The sequence below is a fragment of the Ischnura elegans genome, chromosome 10, assembly GCF_921293095.1.
Source record: "Ischnura elegans chromosome 10, ioIscEleg1.1, whole genome shotgun sequence".
In the NCBI taxonomy this organism is placed as follows: domain Eukaryota; kingdom Metazoa; phylum Arthropoda; class Insecta; order Odonata; family Coenagrionidae; genus Ischnura; species Ischnura elegans.
The window spans coordinates 6073749-6088180 of NC_060255.1; the positions used below are offsets into that span (position 1 = coordinate 6073749).

General features: G+C 35.5%; 1 protein-coding gene across 1 annotated transcript in view; it reads right to left on the reverse strand.

Moving 5' to 3' along the window:
• LOC124166839 (calcium/calmodulin-dependent protein kinase type IV-like) overlaps positions 1–14432 on the reverse strand; it is a 97126-nt gene that overhangs the window by 52565 nt on the left and 30129 nt on the right. The window contains exons 2-3 of the mRNA XM_046544538.1: positions 5527–5763; positions 1416–1488 (exon numbers count right to left, since the gene is read on the reverse strand). Of these exons, the coding sequence (XP_046400494.1) occupies positions 1416–1488; positions 5527–5630 (177 nt within the window). The 5' untranslated portion in view covers positions 5631–5763. The remainder of the gene's footprint in view (positions 1–1415; positions 1489–5526; positions 5764–14432) is intronic.

Sequence of the window (14432 nt, forward strand, 5' to 3'; positions counted from 1 at the left end):
AATCGCGGACCTTCGTTTTAGGAGGCCCAGGAGACCTGAATTTGTCCGAAATAACTGTGTCCTAAAGCCACTTCCCTTTTAAAATTTGTGTGAATTTTCTCTCTATTTAGGCGGCAGATTTGAAATAATCAGGCAATTTTTATCTCTAGATTATTTTGTGGATAAGTATGAAGTCCTATATTTTTAAAAGTGTCGACGTAGTTAAAAAAATTATCTTTCCATTGTAGGTAATAACGTAATTAACTAGAATTCTTGAATGTGCCTCAATTTTTTTAAGCATCTTCTATCGATGAGTAAAGTTGGATGTTGAAGACGTGTGTGCGATGAATGTAACAAGGTTTGCAGAGAATTTGATATTAGTTGCGTCGATGAAAGTACTCTTTCAAACAGGAAGCTACGTGATGATTTCAGAATCAAATAATCAATTAATGATTAGGAAATAAAGCGTCAAATATAATTTTCTATCGTTAATTTATCTTCAAACCAGTGTAGACTGAGCTAAATACACAATTTTTATAATTAATTTGACTAAAACTTTGAAGTTTTCCTGGATATCACATAATTAATTATACCACTTTTTTTAAATACACAATTGTGTGACATCCAAGAAGACTTATAATGGAATGCCACAAAATTAATCAAGAGTTAGTGAATTTTGTTAAACTTTGAAATTAAGACTGAAACAGTTCTTACTTTATGAGGCACTATTTTAAGTAGTTACTTGATTTAATACCACACTCTCGCTGACTGATAAAAATAATTCCCTCCATACGGATGATTTGTCATCATGAAATAGTTTATAACTTTTAATTCGAAAAAATATATCCATTGAATAGCTTTAGCGAAAAATCTTTTATCGAATAACACTTTTAGAAAGAAAATTTAATTTTATTAATTTAATTAATCGTATGATATATTTAAATTTTCGCCATATTGTTTTAAGGTGTTTCTTTCACCTAATTATATAAGTGACCTTGCTTTTGTGAATTTATTGAGTTGCAATCTGATTCATATAATGAATCGTTAGGTAAGCGAAACATTTATCAAAATTTTTCCATTATAATGTAAAATTTACTAGTAACTATCATAGGAATATTTAAGCCATCAGAATGCAAAGACACGTTTAATGAGGCACCTATCAGTTTTTTCAACCACTTTTTCCAAAGGTTTGCAAAAGATTTTCACTAGAGACATATTTTCTCTGCATTATTTATCACTTTACACTAAACGTAAGGATGCACACCATAGGTCTAAAGCAATGTAGTTAGTTGGCTTATAAGGAATTTTAATCCCTAAAAACGTCATTTAGCTATTAACAGGCGGATGTATCTTTCATTTTATCAAATGAACTCTGTTTTAATGAATAGTTTAATCCCATATAAGGTCCAACAAAAAGTTCTATAAAGTCAGATTACCTTGCGAATGACTTTGCAGGCCCATCTTGTTCTTCCTTTATGGAGGCAGCAATATATGGTTGAAGTTGTACCCCTGGAATGAAAAGATCTTTCTGAGATAATATTCCCGCCGCTGGAGACGAAATAAAATAAGAAATTAGTTTAATTAATATTTAATATTATTAGAGTCGTACTCTTTGCCCTAATATATTTTCTATGTACCGGAAGTTTTTATTATATTGATAGCAGAGATATTAATGTTATTTTAGACGCTTGAATTTTTAAAATAAATTTTAAAACTCGATAAATTAGAATTTATGAAGATGTATTGAATCATAACATCTCTGTTATAACAAAGATGTCCTAAACCTCTAAATTGTCTAATTTTGTGTTTTCTAAACATTTTAGTATCCACCGAAAAACATAGCGAGGAACTCGGTTTGATTTTTCAACAACAGAAATATAACAAGAAACTAAAATATTGTATGCGATCTTAACGTAATGTAAATCCAGTCAGTGTGATCAAAGCGAATTGCTATTTGTAGAGATATCTTCATTGCATTTTTACATTAGGCAACTGTAGGTAGGGCTTAGAAAGGCGAGGAATTATTGTAGCGGTCATAATTAGAAGAGGCCACAGGTTTCAATAATTTGAGAAATTGGGTAAACGAATCTGTCATAGCAGATCGGTAATTTTTACAAAATGTGGTAAAATCGTTAGCAATTTTTGTGGAAAAATATATGAAAAGAAACTGAACGAGTGCTCACAATATCTTCTGCTGGAATGCATGAAATAGGTTTATTCGGCTGAGAAGGCCTCAAGTATGCCTGAAATAACTCCAGTAAACTAAAAAAAATGTAGTCACTAGCTTGAATAAAACTGCATCATAAGCCGTAGTGAGCGAAGGAGGCTCAGAGTTTCGGATCCCTACTGACTTGTAATGGATATGCGATATTAACGGATCCCTCCACGAAATATAAATGTCCAAATGAGCTGTTTTTTGATGTCACCATTGACTGCATTTGGCACTATGTAGAAAAGGTGTTTAAAAATGTCATTTTCCACATTGTATGATAGTATTAATATGTCCCCTACCTCGAGAATAAATATGGATGTACGAGTCTTACAATTAGATTACTCTTAATTGATTATAGCGTTTGCCGATGTATACATGGACAAAATCCTCCATCCTTAAAATCCATATGAATCCCAAAAATGGACTGGCTAGCTAGTGTCCATGAGTTTGATTGTGATAGCTACGAAATAATTTATACACTAGCTTTATTTGGTGGTTAAAATAGATTTTTGGCATTAGATACGCGCAAAATTTCAATTTAGTAAATTTAAGCATTATATTTGAGTCGCGTCCAAGAGAGCTACTGGGAAAAGCTTACTTTTTTAATGCCGGTAGGATTAGTTCTCGGGTAAAGTGGCAAAGTAACTAAAATACTGGTAAGAGAGAAAAAAATGTGCCAAGGTGGCTTTGTAAAACTTACGTTGAATTGCTGCTTGTCTTCTTCTCTAGAGTTGTAAAAACTGCCGTGAAATCTCTTTAAGGAAGTGGAGACATTTAAAAAGCAAGCTGCCCTCATTGCCGCCTACTCCTGTTTTAAAGGCTACAGGGTGAATTCTCTCTCATGAAAAAGGTCTATTTTGCATTTCATAAAGATTTAAGAAGTGAAAATCCCTGAGCACTACTTAACGCACTAAAATTATTTCGCGTGGGCGCTCAAAATGTGTTCTCCCCGAGTAAATTCCTTTGGAAGAGGTGCTTCATTTATTTTGGTTCATATAACATATTTGGTCGTATTTTTGAGAAAACTTATAAGCTTCCTGTGCTAAGTACCTTAAAAATTGAGACTAAGACGGTCTAGATTAAGTATATATTTCCCGGCTGAATTGTGCTGACTTAAGGAAAGATATGCAATTCAATTATTGTGGTGGAGTGAAGAAGTAAACTTGCTCAATGGGCCTTTTGCAAACTTAGTTGTTATTTTGACTCAGATACTACAGGGAATGAGCAGGGCATGTAACTTAAAACAAATATAAGGTGTATAATTGATTTTCGAGAGAAAATATTGATTCCATGGTCGTAAGAAAGAGCATCCATCATCTCTTATTGTATCATGGCCGTTTTGTAAAATATTCTAATACGAAATGTATGTGGAATCGTAAGCAGATTCTCTTGTGTGAAGGAAATTGTCTCGCGTAAACCATTAAATTTTCTGAAAGATTGTATAGAATATTGAACGAGATAGTAGTCTTTTTTCTGTTTGTATTAAGAGAAATATCAATTTCGATTTCAAAAGCTGCAAAAACAAGCATATCTGCTAACAAATTATTTAATATTTTAAAGCTAGGGGGAACATTGTCAGTCTCTCATTATCTCTGTGTAAATGATGTAAAATACCTGATTAAAAACTATTAGCTTCACCATTAAAATATGATGTAAAAGGAAGCTTTATTAACTTTTTTTCAAGACAGTATGGAAATTTACCTTCATCGCGAAATACGTTCTTGGATCAATAATCGATTTGTCCTTTGCTCTGACCTACAAAGCTCTCTAACTTACCGAACATCACTTCCTTTGAAAGAACATCCTCGCCTCTTAACTGCATCGCACCAACCACGTGCACTGCCTCCTTTGAATACCAAATTATTACTTAGTTCTCATCCTAGGCTCACTCATTAGCTCTCTCATCCCACCATGTCACGCAATTCTATATTTTTACTATCATATCTAAGGAATTATTCTTCCGATCTGATCCCTGTGGCTATTCACATACTTGTTGATGATATATATTTAATTTGTGTGAACACCCAGAGAAATGACGCCATTGTACTGCACTGTATCTCCCTTACAACTTATGACCTGATTCTCTGTCAGGTGTAATTACTGGTGACGCGATTACCGAGGCTATCGTCGCTCCAATGATTTAAATATATTCCAAAATGTGTTTTTGATATTTTATCATTGTAAACGCCGTCCCATTCTCTTGAAAAGGGTGTAAAAAGGAATTTTTATTTTATATTCCTCAAGTCTCTTATAAAATCTTTGTTCAATATCCGCATGAACCACTGCATGTCAATTTGGCATTTCTGATTTTGTAGACCTAAATGTTTTTTTCCCAAATACGAAACGCAAGTTATTTCAGTTGCCTGCAGAATTTTTTATAGTTAGCATTCATTATTTTATTTCTGACTCAGTCTAAATTATTCAAAATTTCAAAATTTGAAGTACTCTTTTTATTTATCCGTAAATTCTGATATTAAGGCGTACTTAAGTAAGCTGAAAATTTTTTGTAGTTTCTCGCTCCGTTCATTTATCATAACATGAAGGAGCCTAAAAATATAATTTACAGAATTGAATTAAGTAACTGCCACCATGGTCGTTGAGAGTGTCAATAAATATGAATGCATTTCCAAGGAGAAGCAATGTAGCAACCTGAAATACACCAATTATCCAATATTTTTCTTTGATTATGAATGCTGAGTCATTTCTTAGGCAATATTAAAATAGGTGACCTATCCCAGGATGGTAGGCAACGCTTTTATTTTTCTAAGTGGCAATAAATTGCTTTTTTGCACAACTTCTTGTTCTTAATTGTTGAATAATGTTGTCTTATTGTCTTAATGTTGGATAATTGGTGTATTTCAGATTGCTACATTGGTTCTCCTTGGAAAGGCATTCATATTAAATGACACTCTCAACGACCATAGTGGACCATTACTTAATTCAATTCTGTGAATTATATTCTTAGGTTCTTCATGTTAGGTCGCGGGTGCGAGCCCCGCCTGGGTAGGTTTCCTCTGTCCTGGGAATGGTTGTTCGTGCACGTTTACTTGTTAAATTCGTTGAATACCCCGATGTAAAATGGCCAATATGAGCTGTATTCGGTTGTTTTAGAACAAAATTTAAGAATAAAAATTTTAGAAGAACCGTGCTGTTAACCATGATGGGAATATCCTATTTCTACATTTCACCTCATTCTTTATGGAGCGTTATTAGGAATAAAAGAAACACTTTTGAATTGATAATTGTACGAATGAATGCTGACCTCAGAGCGAGGGAAATCGTGAAGTGGGCGAGATTTACAATTAGGATGAATAGCCACTATAGTCTAGTCTTACCTGCCGATAATGTCTCCGAGGATGTATTCTTCCTCTATGCGCGTGTGCTTCTCATCCCTTCTCGTGATCCACGGCGCGTCCGCCATCGGGGTCACACTCTCCATTTCCTCTCGATCACGGCCGAGGGGAGTTGAACGCGCGAATCGGCGTCCAGGTGACTTGAATGGTCGGAGTCAGTGCAGCAGTCACGAACGCCCTCCACCTTCATGCATCGAAAATCCTCTCTTGCTCTGCAAACTGAGGAAACAAGACAATTTAGTTTGACGAATGTGGAAACGTCGTTCGTTTTAGAGGGCTCAGCGTGCATTTTGAGTGGGCGAATGCAAGCGCCAACTAGGGATCACCAACAAACGAATTCGGCCTTTCTTGATGCATTAAATACAATAAATTTCCTCTCGCTGTTGTGTCAGAATGGGCTATCTCACCGGTTTCTTTTGTTTTCATCGTGATTAATTTTATTAGATCTGCAGGAAAAAGCCCTTCTGTCTGGAGCTACTAAGTTTAATATCCAAATCCGCTACGCCTTTTTCAAGCTATCTAGAATTTAGGATTTATTTCAGATATCACTATAGAGAAAATCTATGATAATTGAGATCTTTGTAGTTATTAAAATACTAACCTTTTGTGAATGAAATATAGCAAACACATGACGTACGTTGCTAATACGATCAAGACATTTTTGTACCTTATATGGTGCTGCTTCTAATTAATTGATAAAAACAAAAGTAGAGCCGTATTACACCAGCGAAAATCTGTTTAGAGAGCTAAAAAAGTTATTCACGCTATGACAAGGTATGATTAAGTGGCCACTGTTTATGGAACGTTGCCCCTGAATAAATTCACTCGGTTATTTTGTGAATCGTGGCATAGGCGGATCTAGGGGGCACGGGGGCACGTGCCCCCCCCCTTCAGACCCTTAAAAATAGGCAGGATTTTTAATACGGTCCCGTTATCATTGCGTTCTTTTTGTATTACGAGGCATCCTTGTGTCCCCCCCAGAAAAAAACCTGGATACTGCCTTGCTTGTGCCACCCCCCAGAAAGAAATCCTGGATCCGCCCCTGAATCGAGGTTCTGTGTGACTACCATCAATAAGTAAATTTAATCGCAACTGTGAGGCACTTTTTTACCTTATCCTAAACTTTATTTGGTTCCACTGTTCTGTCTGGCTACTGCATTAACATAAAACACTAAGCTTTATTGGCACAATTTTGCCGATTACCATTCATATACTTTCGGGATGTCATTTAAGCAATATATGTTGTGCCAATATATTCACAGTGCCCATTCCTCAAATCAGAAGAGTAATTGTAAATGTACCTGAATAACCATTATGGCAGCATAATAGTTTTGACCGGGATCTGTTCACTTTTAAGGAATTGTTTCCGCATCTAGAATTTAATGTTTATGGTAAAATCTAATGCATTTGACCGCGATTAGCTCACTTTGAAGTCCATTTCTTTATTCATCAAGCTACCCCTAAAAGGTCCTCACAATGTTGCCTGTGTGGCCACATGATTCTATAGACTTCTTTTGTTCTTTTACACGTGATATAATTTACCCAACGTGATATAATTGACCCAATTATATGACGTTGGGTCAATTAAATCACGTTGTTGGTTAGTTATCACTCGGTGATTAGATTATTATTATCAGCATTTATAAAATATAATAAATATTTTTTAATTGAGTATTTAATACCTTAGATCACATTTTTCAGGAAGCATGGAGGAATTTAATATGCAGTTAAATTACTATTGAAATATCCGTTTAGGCATTGAATTATATCATAAATAAACGCAAAAATGTTCATTTTTAAACTTACGTCTAACTAAACAAATCCTAATAGCTTTGAATATTCGTGAAATACCCTAAAGAAAAAAATACATTCATGAAATTTCATCGTATCTTCTTGTGATTATTTATATTTTCCGTAAATATTTTTTGTCTGAAAACGAATTATGGAGTAACTTTTTTGGAGAACCCTAACATATACATATTATTATGTGGTATATTATTAATATGCATTATAATTGGAAATGCATTGTAATATTAATAGCTATTTATTCAAAATGTATTGAAAAGATGAACTTCCACGCTATCCAAGAGGTCCGCGTTAGTTTGTCGTGAGCAGACACCAGAGAACCCCTCAGCCTATTGTATCTTCCCACGAACTATGCTTGCGTTTCCATCTCGTTATCTCGAAAGGCGAGCTTGTCGCTTCCCTCGCCATAAATCAAGAGTAAAGTGAGTTTTTAATTGCCGCGGAGAATAGAAGAGACTCTGTTGCTTTTCCACAATGGCTATGTGCGTGCGCAGTTCTAAGCGATCGTAATTGTTCTCGCGTAAATCTTTGTTAAGACTGAAAAAAGATTTTTATGGGTTTGGGTTTGCAAGCCTCAAGCTCACATCGTGAGATTTTAAGGATTAGTGTGCTGTATACAATTTTTCGAAAGAAAATCGCCGGCTATACCTTTGCATCTTTTGAGTGAGGCTGTACCTTTGGGGCGTTATGAAACTGGCGGGAATTCAGATGGAACAATAGCAAACGATAAAAAAATTAACTGGGAGCAAGAAGAAACAGAACAAGTTAGCTTTTTATTTAGAAACTTTTGTGTGCCTTTGCTGGCGTTACTTATTGACATCATAGTGTGGCCTACACGAAATAATTTAAGATTTTTCTCGAGTTTTTCTCGTGCTATGGGAAGTAAATAGGTGCAAAAGATGTGAAATTGAGCGTTATAAGGGGTTAGGCCATACTAAAGAGCGTAGATCTATTTGCAGTTCTCATGCATAACGAAATCGCCCAGCCTGTTTAGATTTATCATATCTTGTAGCCAAAAAGAAAACGGTGAAATCAAAAAGGGGGGAAAATAAAAGGGTCGGTAGCTACGAAATTTTCATGCGAATGCTGCAAAACCAACTATAATTTTTTATTCTGTTCTCCAACCTATTAAAGGTCAACCTATTGATAGTCATTAATATGACGATTGCGTTTATAACTCTCTTTTTAATGTTTTTTTTCTTGGCGGTTCCTTTAAATATTTATATAATTTCACGTGTAGGATATCTCCAAAGGAAGGTTATTTGAAAAATTATCACATACGATGTAAATGAATAGAATTATTGAGGAGATGGGAGAGAATCTTAGTTGTGTTCAATCAATAGTTATAACATTAGTTATTTTGATTGTCAGTAAGCACTCCGATGTTTTTCGAAATAAAATCTCAATTTAATCTCATTTTTTTCGATTAGGTTCCCATTTCACGCAACAGCCATACCCTCCTACCGGTGGGTTAACTGTTAAAATAGCCCGTGGCTTCTTATAGAAATTACTTATATGTGGTGGATAAAGAATTAAGGTTCGCTATTTCGAGGCCAACCTTGGGTTTAAAAAATAAAATTGAAGCTTTTATGTACGTTTTCATTTGAAATACTGGTAATTTTGAAAAATTGAATATATTTTCTCTTAAAGTAAAGAATGATTATTATTTCCATTGCTCTCATAGGAGACTCAGATGTAGGAAATGTTGGGAAAAAGAAGACTGCTGACAATCTCTCATATTTTCTAGGCCTTATCCTATGATATGAAGGGTAAGGATCCCTCAATATGACTTTTGAGCTGTTCAGCCAAGACGTAATGAAATTTCAAGAACGGAATTGCCCCTGATGGAACCCGAAAAGCCTTCCTTCACACAAAATATGGGATCGAATAGGACAGCAAAATAGGTTAAATTTGACACGCACGTTCCCTCCAAGGAATGGCACTCCATATCTGTCAAATTTTAAACCAAATAATTTTTAATTGTCTTTATGTCAATAGCCTTAAATTCATTGGAAAAGTCTTCCACCAATCTGTCGACAAATATTCAAAAGTAATACACCAACTAGCCGATCGAAAGTTAGAAAAAAATCACCCTTGTTGTACGCAAAGCAAGTAACTAATGAAGATTCTTTTTTAATATAATAAGCATGGGTAAATGATGATAAAACTTTGGGTTATATTCGTCTTAAGAGGTATTTTATATTTATATGAATCATGTATTGCGTTACTAAACGTTAGTGATTTTATATTCTGTTTTTTTTACGGTCTTTTCTCGTCTTCACCTTGGACCCTTCTTCACTCGAGTCATTATTCTTTTCGCTGTGTAATCGTTACCCAACTATCGTGCTGGACCGTAAAGATGAAGCACCGTAAAGATCCCTATGGTTGGGATTGCTGCCGGCTGGTGGCCTCTAAGACGTAAACAATCTATGCCTTCAACGCAATTCATTTTTACTCCATTGTTTTCCGATGTAGCGACGGTATATCAATTGCTATTTTTCGAATTCCTAAGATTTTTTGTTCGCTGGCATTATAAATGACAAATAAAGCCACTAAGTGAAAAGCAAAGAACGTTTTAAAGTGGGAAAAGAAATAATGTCGTAAAATTTTAAGTCACCCTTTCAGTGATTAAACCCGAAGGTTTATTTGGGTAGCTGAGGATAGAGCTCATCCCGAACTAAGTAACAGGTGTTTGAATTTCGAAAATTCAGGATTAGGAGACAGTTCCTTTCCCTCGACTACCTCGAAATTTAAGTATTTTTCTTAGGTGTGGCCGTAGACTTCACTTTGATTTGAACCAGAGGCATTTCGGTCAGAAGTAAATCACCTACCTAATTGACCTACTAACACGCTCTACCAATCAAATCCATTCTGCTGGAAGACTTTTCAAACAGTTTTAACGCTGCTCATCTGATGACAATGAAGAATTTATTGATCTAAATTTGGTCTACCTACAACGCTACGCTCCCGAGAATTTTAGGAAAAAAATCGAATTACACTTGATTTGTACGTAATACTGTAGGATAGTCGGTAGTAAATAGGATGTAATAGTTCTCTGCTGTATCGCTGTTTTGGAATAATCTTCCGATCGAAGATCTAAGTTAGGTTTGCTAGTAAAGCATGCATTCAAGGAAGGAAGAATAAAAAAAAGCAAGGGGTCCTGTTCAACAAGTTCTAAAAAATTTCTTCAACAGGACTCTGCCGCATCGACCGCATCTGCAATTATCAGTAATTGTAGTGAAGGAGATAGGATTGACTCCGGGAATCGCACCCACCCCATTTCTTTTCTCAATTTTCAGTTAAATCAATTGACTGTTTGGATTTATGGTTTCACAGTAAAAGAGGGAAACGAAACGAAACGAAGAATTTCATGGATTTGCATTGGAATACATTCACAAATTTTAAGTGAATTTAATTTTTAACAACATTATTTTATGCTGATGATTGACTCCGATCAAGAGCTGTTTCGACTATTTCAGGCTGACCACATTTCATCAGAAAGAAGTTCCATTATCGCGAGTGTCCCAATCTCAGTTACTTATGCTTATAAACAGATACTTGTGCTTCCGGCAAAACCATTGGCTTATTATAAATTTTATTGAAATCGTTGTTCTTTGAAAAGATAAATTATAGAATTCCGTTTTTATTACTAATGAGTAACAAACAAACATGGACCTTGTTAAGACGCTAAGTTTTTTTGTAGTTGGAAATCGTATATTGACGTTGCACCTAATCGTCCTTAGTTACCCTTTACTTTTGCACTATGAGAAAATTCACGGGTTAATTTGCCCTGGATGGCTTATGGAAATATAATAACAAAATATTTTCGTCTTTTTCTAGATTCTAGTGCTTCCTTCAATATTTGATTGGCATTCGGAAAAACCTTCTCCTAGTAAGTGTGAATCATTTGCAAGGTTCGCCATTGGGCCGTTTTTACGCTTCCTAATCATAGTAAAATTTACGTAGTGCGACTGATACCAGCTGCTGTAGCTCATTTCTAATAAGGAACCTTAAATTTTGGCGTCCAATCGCGGGAACATCACCGTATAGTCGTCGCCGAAACAAGGGAATGACGAGGAGCGAAGGCGGGCCACCAACACATTCTGCTCCCATACGCGCATATCGTCGGGCTGCTATCTGTTGCGCAATCTTTCCCCGCGGCTCTTTTTTTTCGGCCAGGTCGAAGGACGGTCGGGGGTTGCAGAATCAGATTCGCTTCTCTTCGCGTGGGCGTGTGCGTCTCTCAAGATTATTTGTTCTCCGACGAAAGGAATGAGCGATGGAGGTTCAGCGAAGTGAAACTAAACCAAGGCATGAGGAGGGACCACCTCTCCATCGACTCCAATGATGTATTCCATCTGGCATTCGCTTTATCCCTCCTCTGTCAAGTAAAGAAAGCCCGGCCTTCAAAATTTGGATTGCGCAATTGCTTGGGTTCCAGAGGCTTAAAAAGCGATTTCTATGAATGGTTAAAAGCAGCCGTAAAATAATTATTAAAATTTGTGTCACTATTTGTGTCTAATTCGTGTAAAATAACCTTTGTAACCCAAAATATATGACTTAATTTAGAGGAAATCGTCATGACAGATGGTAACGAGCATGATGATACACTATGAATTGTTGCAGACTTTGCAATGACAAATAAAACAAACCTTTTCTCGTGAGTACGTAAACATAATTTTTCTCTTCTATCTTGCCTGTGGACATATATATTAAGAGCGTAGACAACACAAAAGTAAAAATAAAAAAAAACAGAGTAAATGTTACTAACGGTCTCTACCACATATGTCATTAGCTTGTATGAATGACAACCTGTAGTTACAATATTATGGTTTTTATATTAAAAAAATAAATTCTTAAAATTTTTCCTGTAGAAAGTGCACGTTTTTTGATTAATGAGTAGGTTTTATCAACACTGCAATATAAGCGAAGTGTCAGGAAAAGAAACTGGCGCTAAGTAAGCTAGCCTAAGTTGAATATGTAGCTGATCGATTTTAGTGTATACATTATAATTTAAAATTTGCTTCTTTTTACATTCGCAAAGTTTTTGATTTGGGGAAGGTTTTAAATGAAATACTATTTTCTCGCAGAAGCAGAAAAAAAATTGCATGGATTCTGTGGATCACTTTTTCGCATAGTTTGGGTGGTGATATTTTATGAAACTGAAGCTTACTATTGGAAATATTTTGATTTGAAGTCCTCTTTTTGACTGTGATCGGTAATAGTTCCATAATCGTCAACGAAGGGCTGTGAACAGAAATGTTTGTTTGGTAAAAAATATGGGTCATTCATTTGAGTGTAATCTTCATATTAATGGAAGTAAACGATATTTTGTACTATTTTCTGCTCTTAATGAATATATTTCGAATTCACTTCCTGTACCTGGAAGAGTATCACATGACTGATTTAGTTCAGGATAAGCTCTATCCAAACCAACCTTCGGGTTGAATGAGTTAAGTGAGAGAGTGATTAACGACGTATTTTATAGCAAATATTTTGTATATTCGACTCGATTTTGCTTCAAAAAAATAAGTGACTTTGAATGTGCTGGTCTGTATTTTTAGGTCACATCAACAAGACACTCTGACTTGTCTCTGAATTTTGTTTATCGAAGCCCTCCTGCACCTTCTGACCGAGTGCCTCCCTCAATCGCCACTGAAAATATTAGAAAGCATAGAACGAGGAAAGAAGAGAGAGGAATTAGAACAATGGCTAGACACAGAGAGCCAATTTACCCTAAATTTATCCTGGTGGCACTAGAATGAAATAATAATAATAATAATTGACCGTGAGAAACTTTGTTGGCAACTGAAAAGTCATACGTTATCTGCCAACTGTAATTCGTGTCTAAAAAAGATAAATAACTATCAGTGATATATATTTCCATTTTATATAAAAATATTAAATAACATCATATCATCGTGATCACTTACAGTCAAATATCCTCTAAGTATACTCTGGCAAATTGATTTACTCATGCCTTTATCCAGTCTATGTACTTGAATCTTGTATTCGCTTCATTATCGCTATAGAGAGAACATCAGCTTTAAGCTTTACATCTACTTCACTCTCTTTGGTTGTTGTGCTATGATGAAATTGTAATGGTTTATTTTTGAAGCCTTTTTGACATTGACTGAAATAATTAGCTTATTTTACGTCCGGTAAGCCTTTGACTTTCAAGTTAGTGGAAGAATTTTAATGATATAAGTTTTTTTCCTCGTAGTCGCAGAAAAACCCGCGAATTCTTTTTTATGGATTTTCTGGATGCTTTTCTTGCATTTCCTTGAAGCAAAATTTTAGGAAACTGAATTTTGGCGATGGAAACATTTTGACGTATATTTTAACTGAGCTCTTTTAAAGTTGCATTAACCTAATTACCTATCAAAGGCGGATCTAGGGGGGGGGGGTAAGGGGGTACGTCCCCCCCTTAAAAAAATATGCAAGATTTTTAATACGGTCCCGTTATCATTGCGTTCGTTTTGTATTACGAGGTATCCTTTTGCCCCCTCAGAAGAAAATCCTGGATACGGCCTTGCTTGTGCCCCACCCCCCAGAAAGAAATCCTGGATCCATCCCTGTTGCGTATCCTTAAGATTTTGATAGACGACTCTTCTCCAATAAGAAGGTTTCCATTTTTTTGTTTAACCTCCAAAGCCTTTGATTTGGGAGCTCGAAATCAGATAGAAAGGATAATTTTATGCATTTGTTGCCATGGCATTAAGAGCGCATAAAACTTTTCTTCATATGACGGATCCTCTTATTATTGTGTTAGCACTATAGCTCTAATGAATTGTGAAAACAGTCTCCGGTTGTAATTCTCACAGACAATCTACCACGTATTTAATTTTCGACCACCGCATCGCATATTTTCCCACGTAAATGGAAAGCCTATAATTTTCTCTCCCGAAGATACGATATTTTCGAGGCTGTTAATCAAATTGACCTTGGTCAAGGATTCTTCCTGCGTTGAATAAAACTACTCGGTTGACTTGCCGGCAAAGCTTCTTCCATACTCCCATATTAATCTAGCAAACACAGCTTCCTTTTCATCTCAATACCGCGCTTTTTATGCTTTATTTTTG